The following is a 13704-nucleotide window of genomic DNA, read 5'->3' on the forward strand; positions in this document are numbered from 1 at the left end:
ACACTATGTTCTTGAAGTCTCCTTATTTTTTAATGTTATTTTTAAAAAGGCACTAAAAACCATGGCTTCATTTTATTTAAAACAAAATTACTGCAGCCACAAGTCCTTATTCTAAAATACTAATTTTAAGCAATGTGAACACATGGGGGGGGAGATGCTTTATATTTACTTACTTAATTTTACTGTGGTCATTAGCCAGTACAAAAGAATTGATATTCAAATATCTAAAATTAAATTGACCATGGCAGGATTGTTAAGGAAAGTACATACAGACAAAAAAGAATTGGCTAAAAGACAATATCAAATCAAAATACGCTAAAGGGTCTGTTCAGGTTACACATATGCAACAAGAAGAAATTAAAATTAGCAATCGGGATAATATAAACTTTGAAATAGCAGTATAAAATATAAATGCAAAGCAAATACTGTACGCATATAGGTATATTTGTAAATAAAACAAAATTATCAAGGTTTAAGAATTATAAACTTGTCTTTACAAAACCTGAAAAAAATATAGCACAATAGCTGACATGGCATTTACATTCCAAAGCAAATGGTTAATGCAGAGCCTCAGCCATTTCTGGCTATCCATACTCAGGGATGTTCAATTGGTGTTAATTATTATTATTATTATTTTTGCCTGATTAGATAGATCTCCTTAGGCTCACAGAATGAAATGGCTACATGGGGAAGGTAGTTATGGGGCTCTTATAGCAATCATGGTACAAAGAGCTTTCTGAAAGTTGACTTCATAGGCATGCAGTATGTCTGGTATCAATTTCACTGATCATAAATCTAAACAAGATACATTTAGCCTTTCACTGAAGTAGACATCAGGTTTTGTTTTTTTAAAAAAATGCTTACAGGGATAAAAAACATTCTAATGTGTAAATGAACAAACTGACTCTTTTATTCTGCACTATTTTATTAAAATATCTCAAGTAAACAATTTCTACATTAGTCAGTTCCCCTTCAGTGTCCCTATATAACAAAATAGATTACACATAACTTTACATACATATTTGGCTTTCTAGTGAATTTTCTATGCTCTAACTTGAAAAAAATCCATCACCGACTAAATGAACAAAGTACACATTAATGTTGTCAATTACCACAGTAATTGAAATCCCTGATATTTTTATCTGCACAAGTCTCTGAAAGCTATTCCAAGACTTCTGGAATTTCACAATCATCCACAATGAGCTTGTGAAGAATTCCTTCCCTTCTCTTCCCACTGCTGATAGCTTTGATATAACAGTTGTGGTTTCCAATACTGAAATGTGTTTCTGTCCCATCTTCTACAAACTCACCCTGACCAAAAAAAAAAAAGATTTAAAAAGCCACTTAATGATTTTCAAATGTTTCGAGCCTTTATTAGCTATCAAATTATTTTAGTTTCAACCAAGCGTAAAATATTCAGAGCTGCAGCATACAAACAGGACAACAAGCGTAACCTTTAACTTTTCGTGATTTTAGGAATTTCAGAAAAGATGCCAATTCAGTTTGAACTGTATGCATGCAGTTGTTTTATTGCTTTATGTACTGTATGGAATTTCTCAAAGAAAAGTCCAATTTATTTTGTTGTAAAAGTTTAGTGGTAAAAGATTGGGAAAGAGCAAACCTTCTGTTGCTCTTCTGAGGTATTTTAATCTGGAAGCTGATGCCAAGCTTCTGGAAGAGGGAAGTCATAAGCATTCTAGGTCTGTGGACCAACACTGGGCCACAGCATGTCAGCAACCAGTCTGCACAAACAAGCAAAGCCCCATCTGCGAGATGCAGGCAGCACACAAAACCAGGCCCCCTCTGGTCTGCAGAAAAACCTCTCTCCATGGAATCGGTCCCTGTTTTAGAACATGCATGAATCTCTGTATTTTTTCCACCTCCCAACCACTAAACTAAGCGATAAAAGGAGCTCCAGCAGTAGCAAAGGTAGTGGGAGCCTTCCAATACTGACATACTTGTGGCGTCTGGAGGTTATGGTTTTCCGCTAAAGGAAAGAAGAAAACTCAACTTAGGAAAAGAACCAGTTGTGAGACATTAAAGATGAGACGGAGTACTGCAAAACTAAGAGGAAGACGAGGGGAAGCAGCAGTAGCCTGATCAAAGGAAAAACAACTTTCAGGCAGGATCACATGAGGACTTTTGTAAGCCCCATACATTTTTGCTTAAAATTACATTCCATAAGATTTTCAATATTTTTGTGGTTTTTTTTTACAAAGAAGCAGGGAGTAAATAATAAACATTATTCTGTAATAATAATGTTGTGGCCAGTTAATTATGTCTGTCAGATATGGTTACAAACAAGATAATTGGTTTGTTGGTTATGTTTTCTGAGTTTCTTGCATGTTTTTATTAAAAGGTGGTGAAATATTTTTTTAAAAGGCACCAAAATAAGTATCCTCTACTTCATATATTTGTGGATCCTTTGCCTATTATGCCTAATGGGTAAGTCAATCCTGCTTTCAATAGTGAAACAAAAATTTATTTATTTAGCGTATGGCAGTGAAACAAAGAATGGAGATACAACGGTTTGGAAAAGCTGAGTTTTGCTTCCAAATGACTCATCTCACTTAACAGAGATGCATTGTACAAACTCCCCTACAAGGAAAACAATAACCTGATGACAAAAAGACTGAGAAGGGAAAGAGAAATGAAAGTGAAATTTCATAAAGCGGCTGAGGTGAACTCAGCATTACTTGGAGATAGTCATCAACTTGGAGAGCCAGTGCAGTAGCTTGTGTTCTAGCTTATTTAGTTCTGAAAACAGATATGTAAACAAAAAGCAGCCTAGTAAAGATAAAGCTGCACTTTCGTATCTGCTCAACAGCACTCTTGCATGGTAAAATACGACTCTGCTTACCTTCCTTCTTGTCTTTATCATCTAAAGATGAACATGTGACACCATCGTGATTGTTAAATTTATGTCCTATTTTATATCAGGCTGCTGCAGAACTGTAACTTCCACCATCTAAAATCAGTAGGGCTGTTGGCCGGGTTAGCTGAAAGTTTTCAGCAACATTTGGAAGGCCACAGGTTCCCCACCCATAATAATCTTTAAAATTTTATAGGATAGTGCTCATTAGGGTGGCTTGTTATTCAGCTGTCCCAGTTATTTTGTCTTAATTCTCCATTTCTAGGGGGAGGAAAGATGCTATTAAATATCCTCTCTAACCTATGACTAATAATTTTCAACTAAAATAATTAACTTGAAATTATGTTTTTATATGCTACATACCGCTGTCTCCACTTTTTTACCATTGCACCAGACGTCCATTGTGTCTTTCTCTATATAAAAAAAGGATTGTTACATAAATTATTTTATACAATTTCAACATCATAAATATAAGTAAAGTTGTACCCACACCAAAGCTCTTCTGCAGTTTGCATTGTCTTTTATTTTGATTTAGTTCTACAAAATGCTACAAATGTATTTCTAATTGCATTCTGGTCCAGATGAAATCTCATTATATACATGATAGTTCTCTAAGAATGCTGTTTATATAGTTGCAATATAGTGCTTTTGTAGAAAATAAAGTTAACAGCAAACCTATAGAATGTCTAGTGGCCACAGAATGCTGATAGAATATTAAGAAAAAGAATCCAGTGGAAGGAAGAATAAAATGAATGGTATCCTTGAAACACACAAAATTGTAACAATTGCAGGTCCTGCTTATTCTATGAATGCAAGAACGTTACCTACCTATTAATTTAATAGCAAAATGGATTCAATCTGAAAAAGGGCAATCATTTCGATGTAAAAGATGTCTTATATATATATAACGTCATGGGTTTTTTTTTTAAAAAAGTACCTTAAAAATAGTATTTCTGAAAAATTCAAAACTGCCTAAAAGGAAGCTGTGACTTTTTGAAAATTATGGTGGCTCCTGAAATTGGGGGGGCAGATGAATGTGCACTGTTATCAAGTCTATAGCTGATGCCTGTTTGAAAGAAGGACTTTGATTCTGGTAGTCTTTCTGCAAGTAGATAGGCTCCTATCATTTGCAAATGGCTAGAGAATGCTGCATGTGACTTTTTTTAAAGATATAATTGCAGGTACAGGTTGACAGTAGACACAGATTTATTTACAACATGCTGCTATTATCTTAAAACAAGCTTGTTAGTCAGCATCTTTAATTCTCAGTTATCCCCATAGCCACATTTATATATTCAACATGTTTTCTGGATTTATAGTAATGCTGTTTTCTACTTTGTTATGAGATAATGCATTGCCAACAATAAATACATAGTTAAGATAAATGTAAACCACTGCTAATAAATTACAAACTACTTGGCTAGTAACCCTAATTTAACAAATCCTTTTCAGATCCTAGAGATCTTGTAGTAATCCCAGAATGTCTCCAGGATAAGGGTATATAAGTAATTTGATTATGTGCCATGAAGACATTGTCAACTCTAAGCCACCACATATATTTTCTATAAAGATTTCCTTAGTCTTTATTTCAAATAAATGGGTTATAGCATTAATGCACTTTGGAAACTGCCAGAATACAACTACAATAGTACATGAACCATACAAGAGACTTCAGGGAAACTAATTTACCTAAAACAACTCTAAAATCTGTACCATCTAGGTGTAATACCCAAGTGTTTGTTGTTTTTGACCGATTCTCCAGATATTTCTTGAGACTTTTTCCATCTATTTCCAGAGTATATTCATATGCAAATCCACTGACTGCATCAATATTAATAGTAGCCTTTGTGTTAGCAGCTCCAACTGTAAATGTCTCCTTTCCCACTAATTTAAACATCCATTCTTTTCTTATTATTTCCTATGGATGAAAAAAAGACATTTAATACAAACATATTTTTACTTTAATTCTGAACTTGACTGCCACAAAACCACTCAACATTTTGTTTTATTATTAAAAAAATTGATCAAATCAGATGTAATCAAAAGACTTATTATCCTTTCATCCTAATGTATAGTAATATTTCCTAACAAGAACATAGAATCCAAGTCACAGGAATTAATTATTAAATGCTATTCTGCCCTGATTGTATCCCATTTCTGAGACACTTTACACTTCAAACAAAAGCATAGAGCAACAGAAGAACAAGTTCAGAGGATGTTTAATAAAGTGGTGAATTATTATGGTTTGTTGCAGTCAGTGAGATGTTTAAACTGGATTTGGCATTTTATCCGCGTATCAAGTCCTTCCAAGGACCTAGGATAGGTAGATGTTGTTTGATGGTGTTAAAATACTGTCACAGGATTATTATAATAATTATTTTAAAAATTCTTAAGCATTCTCCCGCACATGCAAGGTCAAGAAAACAAACTATATCAGGAAAGGTAAATACATGTATATAAGTTTAGATAACTGAGGGGAGACATGATAGCAGCCTTCAAATATCTCAGGGATTGTCACACAGAAGAGGGAATGGACTTAAAACTATCACATTACAGAGCTGCATGTAACTACAAAACTACAAGAATAAGATTCAGGTTAAATGCCAAGATTCTACAAACTATCAGCCAATAGTGTAGACTGCCTCATAAAGTGGTGAGTTCTCCTTTGCTACAGGTCTTTAAAAAGAACCTGGATGTCTCTATTAGGGATGATCTACTGGATCCTGCACTGAGGAAGAAGTTGGACTAGGTTATCTTTTAAGTCTATGATTCTATGATATCAAAAATATAATGATTGTGACGAATAGATATGTATGTAACCAGGATACACAGTTGGTGAACGTTCTTTCAAATATACTTGCATGCACTTCATATTTACACATTTGGAAACTAAAATGCCTTAGAATACTTTCCCCCTCTTTGTAGGACTAATCCTACAAATATACAATAGCTTAGTTGTGCTAGGGAACTGAGTTTATGAAAGGATAGTAAATTAATCTGCTGTTTTATTTGATCTTGGGTATTATACAGCTTAGCCTGGGCATGGGGAAGAGATGACATTTATTGCTGTTGTAGAGGTAAGACCTCAAATCATATTTAGGAAAAGCATATGCTACAGCAATATGCACTCACCAAAGGAAACAATATAGCTAAACCTGATTTTTTATTTGGACAAATGGGACAGAAAGCTGGAATTCCACTCTCATACTCATTGCCACAATTTGGATAAAAGCATTTTATGGTCACTTGAATGAAATAGATCTAGTCTCCTCTTCCATTGCATGTGCCCACATAAAGAAAATACAGCCAGGATTGATCCTATAGGATTGTTCAAATAGATTCAGTTCCCAAAAGCCAGAAAGAAAGGAATCACTGTACTGTCAAGATGCCCTTTTCTTTCCTTTCTGCTTACGGTAGTACATAGTATCTAGTACAATAGGGATGATAAAATGGAATGAAAGAAATTAGATAAGGAAAAATTATGATTAAAAAGCAATCTGATAAATTAAGCCATCTCTCCAATTAACTGGTTGCTCATTCATCTCTATTATGACTGCAGCATTTCTCAATTTCCCAGTATACATCTGTATACATTAAATAATGATTTTCTGTATAACATCTGCAGCAAAACTGAAAGCAAGATTCTAGTACCATGAGGCATTCATTCTTTGCACTATGCTGATGTGTGTTTTCAAGAAACAATTGAATTCCCAAACTGATTATTCTATATGTATACAATACTGTATATTGTATATTTTCCTGCCAATATTATCAAAGAAAACCAATTAATCTATCAGTTTAAAAGTATGAATAAATATTGTTCTAATAGCCAAAAGTCGAACTCAGCATCCGTTCAGAAGAAAAATACTTCATAAAAATGCATTATCTTTAACAACAAATTTTTCACTTCAATTCAACACTATTATTTATTCGATATATTTGTTTACTGCTTCTTTCACTGGAACATCTCACAGCCTTTTTCCACTAAAAGCAATAAAATACAATTTCAAAAAGTTAATGAAATATTTAGTCTAAACCTCCTTCTATAATTTTGATTTCAAATAAAAATGGAGTAATTAAAAGACTCATTTCAGTATGTGTAAAGAGTGGTGTACATAGTATTTCAAGTGATAGTTTTTAAGGAAACCTTAGTTTATAAATACCTATCACTCGTACTTATCAAGGACCCTTCATACTTACCCTGAAATCGGTGGGTTAAAATGCTCTCTTGCTTATTCTCTTTTGGGGTCTTTTGTGACTTCTCCGGCCAGTGCTAATGTATGCCCTTACCAAAATGAGGTAGAGTACCCCCCAGTGCCACAAAGGACCTGAATCTATCAGATAATGGTGCAACCAACCTCTTTCTCATTGTAATAATGACAGTAAGGATCCGGAGGAATAACAAGTCTCATGAAATAGCTCTCTCTTTTGGCCTCAAAATTCCCACAGAGGTCAAGGTTGTTCTGCTCAAAAGCAAATGTCTGGTATAGGAGAAGACAATTGAGGGACCATAGTATGGGCCATATTTCTCACATACAAAGTCTACTTATGGCAATGAAAACAGGATTAACTCAGTGGGAGGGAAAGGAATAGAAAGAAAAAGATTTAAGAGAGATTACAGCAGAAAAGAAATAAGAAAATAAGCTGGAAGTATGGCCAGAAAAGCCTATCCTCAACACCGGACCTGGGAATTTTACAGCCCATAGGCCGCATCTGACCTGCAGGTGGTCCAAGTCCAGCCCGCAGCATCAGCAGGATCAAGACATCAGCAGCATCAAGGCAGTGTCAGTGGCTCTCCATAACAGTCCCAGTTTCTCATGTGGTCCCTTGGGAAAATTAATTGCCCAGCCGTGCTCAACACCAACTAGAACAGCTGCCTTCAGAAGTACTCTTTTGGCAAACCAGATTTTAGATACACCAAATGTTAAATTGTCTTTCAAAGAACTGAATGCATTTTATGTAAATGTCCTACCTTTCCATCTACATACACAACACGCTTTCCTGATGTGGTCCCATGTTCAAATTCAATTTTGTGAACACCATCACTCAGGCCTACTTCCCAGACAGCTACCAGGTCCGTCATTCTGTCTATGTAACTGTAATGAGACGTACAAGAACAAAATATTTAAATATGGACACTTGACCTCCTTCAAGCAGAATTATTCGAAAGTGAAATACACTTTAAAAGTGGCTCCAACTAAGCTAGGTTCTCTTTTTGGAAACTTAATTACATTTACAGAACATTCTATGCAACTCTTTAAATTATAAACTTAGTTTTTATCAAATGTTTTGGTCACTCAGGCATATGCATACAGTGTTATATTTTAGTATACCTAATAAGAAAAAGTGACATACTACAACATTACATACAGAGCAAAAATCATTCAGCCATTTTTTTTATTTTTAAACACCTAGTTAAATCCCAATCATACAGTCATTTCATTGTTCATAAACTGATACAAAATCAGTTTACAGACAGAAAATGAACACATATAATTGTTCTAAGCCTAAAAGATTCCTTGGAATATTTATTCCCAGATGTTTAAAATAATTTAAACAAATAAAACCCCATTTTTTACAATTTTTATTTAAACCCTATAGAAAATATATTGTTTGATTAACTGAGTAACTTTGTAATTTGCCAAATGTAGAACTTACAAAATTACTATTAAACATAATATATCATTAGTTAACAATAATGTGTTCAATCCCAGCCAGTTAAATCCAAACCTTCTTCTGTATTTCTGATAGATAGACCTATGGTTACAACATCAAATTAAATACTGTAACAGATAAGAGTCATTTCTGATAAATGCCACAAAACATCTTGATAAGAAAAGCCATTATATTAAATCTAATAGAAAAATTAGGGAACCACATATTAATACAACCACGGTATTTATTGAATTTTATTTGGTATTTTTATTGATATTCACCACTAGGAGTCATTGTTGATTATATCACTATATAAAACAAACAAAGAAACAAATTCATATTTGGCTAAGATTTGTTTCAAAAATAGCACTTTCTATATATCTTACCCTATGGGGTACATTTTACCTTACATCTTCATAGTTATTCTCCATCCAAGTTGCCATAGCATACAAAATGGCTTTTAATCCAATTAGCAGCAAAAAAAGAAACAAAGAAACAAAGCAGAAAGAAATAACAGCAAAAAAGAAAAAAAACTAAGTTACAGATGTTTCGAATAATTGTGTTCATGACAAATCACCCCTATTTTTAATCTTTTGCTGTGAAGGGAGGGGGAATGCTGAGAAAAGCATTCTGATTTTACTTTTTGATCTTGCCAATCTGTCAATGGTTTGAAATTAATTTGGATACATAAATGCAGTTCACCTAGAAATAGTTACTACAGTACTTACAATCATTCCGTAAAATGCAGGCCGAACCTGTTCCTAAAATGTTTGCAACTGTGCAGTAGCATTTACAACCATACAAGGTACAAAATACAGTTGCAAGAAAAAGTATGTGAACCCTTTGGGATTACATGGAGTTTTGCATGAATTGGCCATAAAATGCGCTCTAAACGTCATGTAAGTCACAACAATAGAAAAACACAGTCTGCTTAAAATAATACTACACAAACATTAGCTGTTGTCATGTTTTAATTGAACATAAGATGGAAAAATTCACAGTGCAGGGTGGAAAAAGTATGTGAACCTTTGGACTTAATAACTGGTTGACCCTCCTTTGGCAGCAATAACCTCAACCAAACATTTCCTGTAGTTGCAGATCAGACCTGCACAATGATTTGGAGTAATTTTGGACCACTCCTCTGCACAAAACTGTTTCAGTGTAGCAATATTCTTGGGATGTCTGGTGTGAATCGCTCTCTTAAGGTCATGTCACAGCATTTCAATCGGGTTGAGGTCAGGACTCTGACTGGGCCACTCCAGAAGGCGTATTCTGTTCTGTTGAAGCCATTGTTTTGTTGAATTACTTGTATGCTTTGGGTCATTGTACTGTTGCATCACCCATCCTCTGCGGAGCTTCAGTTGGCGGACAGATGGTCATATGTTTTCCTGCAAAATGTCCTGATAAACTCTGGAATTCATTTTCCCATCAATGACAACAATCCGTCCAGGCCCTGAGGCAGCAAAGCAGCCCCAAACCATGATGCTCCCTCCGCCATGTTTTACAGTGGGGATGAGATTTTGATGTTGGTGTGCTGTGCCTTTTTTCCCCACACATAGTGTTGTGTGTTTTTCCCAAACAACTCAATTTTGGTTTCATCTGTCCACAGTATATTTTGCCAGTAGTGCTGTGGAACATCCAGGTGCTCTTTTGCAAACTTCAAACATGCTGCAATATTTTTTTGGACAGCAATGGCTTCCTCCGTGGTGTCCTCCCATGTACTCCATTCTTGTTTAATGTTTTCCTTATTGTAGATGTGTCAACAAAAATGTTAGCATGTGACAGAGATTTCTGTAGATCTTTAGCTGACACTCTAGGATTCTTCTTTACCTCATTAAGCATTATGCACCGTGCTCTTGCAGTCATTTTTACAGGACGACCACGCCTAGAGAGAGTAGCAACAGTGCTAAACTTTCTCCATTTGTAGACAGTCTGTCTTACCGTGGACACATGAACATCAAGGCTTTTGGAGATACTTTTGTAACCCTTTCCAGCTTCATGCAAGTCAACAATTCTTGATCGTAGGTCTTCTGAGAGCTCTTTTCTGCGAGGCATGGTTCACATCAGACAGTGCTTCTTGAGACCAGTAAACCCAAAACAGGTGTATGTTTTTAAAGGGCAGGACAGTTGTCAGCAACACATACAATATCATCACACTGATTGGAGTCAAGGTTGGCTCACTCCTGGCTCCAATTAGCTCTTGGAGAAGTCATTAGGCTAGGGGTTCACATACTTTTTCCACCCTGCACTGTAAATTTTTCCATCTTATGTTCAATTAAAACATGACAACAGCTAATGTTTGTGTAGTATTATTTTAAGCAGACTGTGTTTTTCTATTGTTGTGACTTACATGACGTTTAGAGCGCATTTTATGGCCAATTCATGCAAAACTCCACGTAATCCCAAAGGGTTCACATACTTTTTCTTGCAACTGTATCTCAGCAGATCTTGAACCTCAGCTGAGGAATGCAATATGATGCTACAATCATTCAGTTATTTAACAAAAATAGGAAACCTCTAAGCTGCTTGCTCCAACATATCATAACTAATGTTAATGGTCAGCAATCTCTTCCTTCTGGTTTTTACTTTAACTTTTTCATTCTTGCCACTTTTAGAACACAAAGCAGTACATTAAAAAAGAGACATAAGATTAAAACAGAAGATGTTACAGCAGCACTCACAGTTTCCCCTATGATTTGAAGTTACTTTAGTTATAAATGAATAAGCAGAAAATTGGCAAGCTATTAAAAAATGATTAAGCACAGTATTATATGCATTTTCATGTTTTCCATTAAAGTGGAAGAAGGATTCCATAAACATCCTTAAGAAATAAAAGGTGAGATGGCAGTAATTCAAAGTTTGGAAGAAACTTATCAAATTATATTAAAAAGACCAACACAGTGGGGTAATATAGAATGCTCTGTCAAATTAGTGAAAGTGGAAATGAATTCTAGTTAATGATGTTTCATGCTAGAAAACATTTTCCACAGCAGCCACTTTAAACTGCTTTTTTCTGACTTTGGCATATCTCACAAGAACCTGTATAAACACTTTTCTACTATGAACTAAAACAACAATCAGTTCTGTGATGTGCAGGTTACTAGATTTCTTTGTGTTGATGGAATGCTTAAATTTAAACAGGATTCTTTGCTGAGTTCTCTAAGTTTCAATTGGTGAAAACTACAGCAAAATAGTCAGTCTACAAAACAAATTCAATTAAATTCCAGGAATTAACTGTGAATTAAAAAAAGAAATGGCAGTGTGACTATATCACAAATTAGATTTGATCTTGTTTGCCCTTATAAGATCTATTCAATAAACCATAAGCAGTTGAACTTGCAGAATATGCCATCAAATACATTTAAGTCACAAAAACTAACTTCACACAAGAAGCTAAGAATCAAAATATTAATGCTTACAGTACTGTACGAGCCAGCTAAATATGTCAATTTTAACTTTGTTCAACCCATATTTCTGGATTCTTAAAAAATTACTGAAAAGGGGTTATCAGAGGAACAGGCCTCCCTATATAGATGTGCTTTGGGTGTCTTTAGTTAAGGGAAGCCCAAATAATTTTTCAAAGTGATTCTTTTTTATTTCTGATTCATCTGAAATAATAAGGCTGGCCACAAATCCTTGTGTGGGTACAATCATCCTTCCATAAAGAAAAAACCATTTTCCTGTAGAGAAAAATTACAGTGGCCTAAAGAATCATTCGTACCACTATTTGCCTTTCTATGCAGGAATAGAATTTGAGGTTTAAATACAGGTAGTCCTCAATTTACGACCACAATTGAACTCAACATTTCTGTTGCTGAGATATTTGTTAAGTGAACTTTGCCCCAATTTACGACTTTTCTTGCCACACTTGCTAAGTGAATCATTGCAGTTGTTGAGTTAGTAACACAGTTAAGTGAATCTGGCTCTCTCGTTGACTTGCTTGCCAGAAGGTAGCAAAAGGTAATCACATTACCGTAGGACACTGCAACCGTCATAAATGTGAGTCAGTTGCCAAGTGTCTGAATCTTGATCACATGACTTTGGAGATATGCAATGGTCATGAAGTGTGAAAAATAATCGTTAAGTCACTTTTTAGAGTGCCGCTGTAACCTGAAACGGTCACTAAATGAACTGTTGTAAGTCGAGGATTACCTGTACTCCTATTTCTAGATCAGGGGTCTTCAAACTTGGCCCTTTTATGACTTGTGGACTTCAACTCCCAGAATTCCTCAGCCAGACAAGCTGGCTGAGGAATTCTGGGAATTGAAGTCCACAAGTCATAAAAGGGCCAAGTTTGAAGACCCCTGTTCTAGATACTCGCATAACCCGGATTAACTCCTCCTGGAGCACAAAAGAAAAAGCTCCCCCTTCCATGACGTTTTTCGAAGAAAACGACCATTCGGCCCACTTCCACCATGGCCAACCACTAACGAAGACCCACTTTAACTAACCCTGTTCTGAATCCGGTTTAACAACGGGCAGGCGAATTCGGTCCGAAATACGCCGCAAGAGAGATAGAGTCTAAAAGGCCGGCTCTACCTGCCTCAGGGACAGAGCCTCCCGCCTGCCTGTCGAAAGCGAGGCCTGGTCCAGGTGGAGAGAGGGCCCCGCCGGCTTCAGGTGAGGGTAGCGCGTCTCCCAGCCCGAGGAGGAGAAAGGGGCAGCCAAGGGGGGGGAGGGGGAGCGGCTTCTCCCCTTTCCCCGAGAAAGCCCGCTGCGCCTCCCGCGGGGCTTTTCACGTTCCTGAGAGCCCGCGACTCTCAATATGGCGGTGCGGCCCGGGAGAGGAAAGCCAGCGCGTCGCCTGGAAAGCGCAGTCGGCGCATCTCTCCTTTCCCTGGCAACAGGCGCGCACACGCGCTGGGCCAGGCCGAGAGACGCGTCCCGGAGCCTCCGCTGCCCGCCCGAGCGCCTGCTCATCTCTGCCAACAACGCCGGGCTTCTTTCTCCCTAGCGCCGCCTCTGGAAACGCCTCGCTGGCTTCCCGCCGGAGCAAAGCTCCCCCCCGCGCTCCTTTCTGTGCCTTTTCGGGCTTTCCTTTCCGCCCACACCGCCTTCAAAGGCTCTTATTCACCGGGGCTGCCTTGTTCATCGCAGCGAGTGTTTTCGGGGAGCTATTGCTCCGGGAAGGAAGGGCTCACTCCGAGGAAGTCTGCAGAGTCTCGCAAGGGTCGCTT

At 36.8% G+C, this 13704-nt stretch overlaps 1 protein-coding gene across 3 annotated transcripts; it reads right to left on the reverse strand.

Moving 5' to 3' along the window:
- Positions 1 to 21: 21 nt before the first annotated feature.
- FAIM (Fas apoptotic inhibitory molecule) lies at positions 22 to 13444 on the reverse strand. 3 transcript variants are annotated; one of them, XM_083348301.1, is made up of 6 exons: positions 12979 to 13444; positions 7845 to 7968; positions 4562 to 4790; positions 3236 to 3285; positions 1959 to 1987; positions 1161 to 1311 (listed from the first exon to the last, which is right to left on the reverse strand). In XM_083348301.1, exons 2-6 carry the CDS (start codon positions 7953 to 7955, stop codon positions 1299 to 1301), a joined length of 432 nt encoding a protein of 143 aa, XP_083204427.1. In that variant the 5' UTR covers positions 7956 to 7968; positions 12979 to 13444; the 3' UTR covers positions 1161 to 1298. The 3 variants fall into 3 exon arrangements, with proteins under 3 accessions (XP_083204425.1, XP_083204427.1, XP_083204426.1); XM_083348299.1 differs by lacking the exon at positions 1959 to 1987 and having other exon boundaries at positions 22 to 1311; XM_083348300.1 differs by having other exon boundaries at positions 1172 to 1987.
- Positions 13445 to 13704: the final 260 nt, after the last annotated feature.

This window comes from Vipera ursinii (assembly GCF_947247035.1).
Source record: "Vipera ursinii genome assembly, chromosome: 1".
NCBI classification, from domain to species: Eukaryota; Metazoa; Chordata; class Lepidosauria; order Squamata; family Viperidae; genus Vipera; species Vipera ursinii.

What these genes read in the sequence shown, in the direction of transcription:
- FAIM (XM_083348299.1), bottom strand. Translation starts at nt 7,955, where the DNA reads ATGACGGACCTGGTAGCTGTCTGGGAAGTAGGCCTGAGTGATGGTGTT. An exon ending in AGATTTTAGAGTTGTTTTAG is followed by an intron (nt 3,286 to 4,561) that starts GTAAATTAGTTT and finishes TTTTTTATATAG; the next exon opens with AGAAAGACACAATGGACGTC. An exon ending in GTAAAAAAGTGGAGACAGCG is followed by an intron (nt 1,312 to 3,235) that starts GTATGTAGCATA and finishes TTTTTTGGTCAG; the next exon opens with GGTGAGTTTGTAGAAGATGG.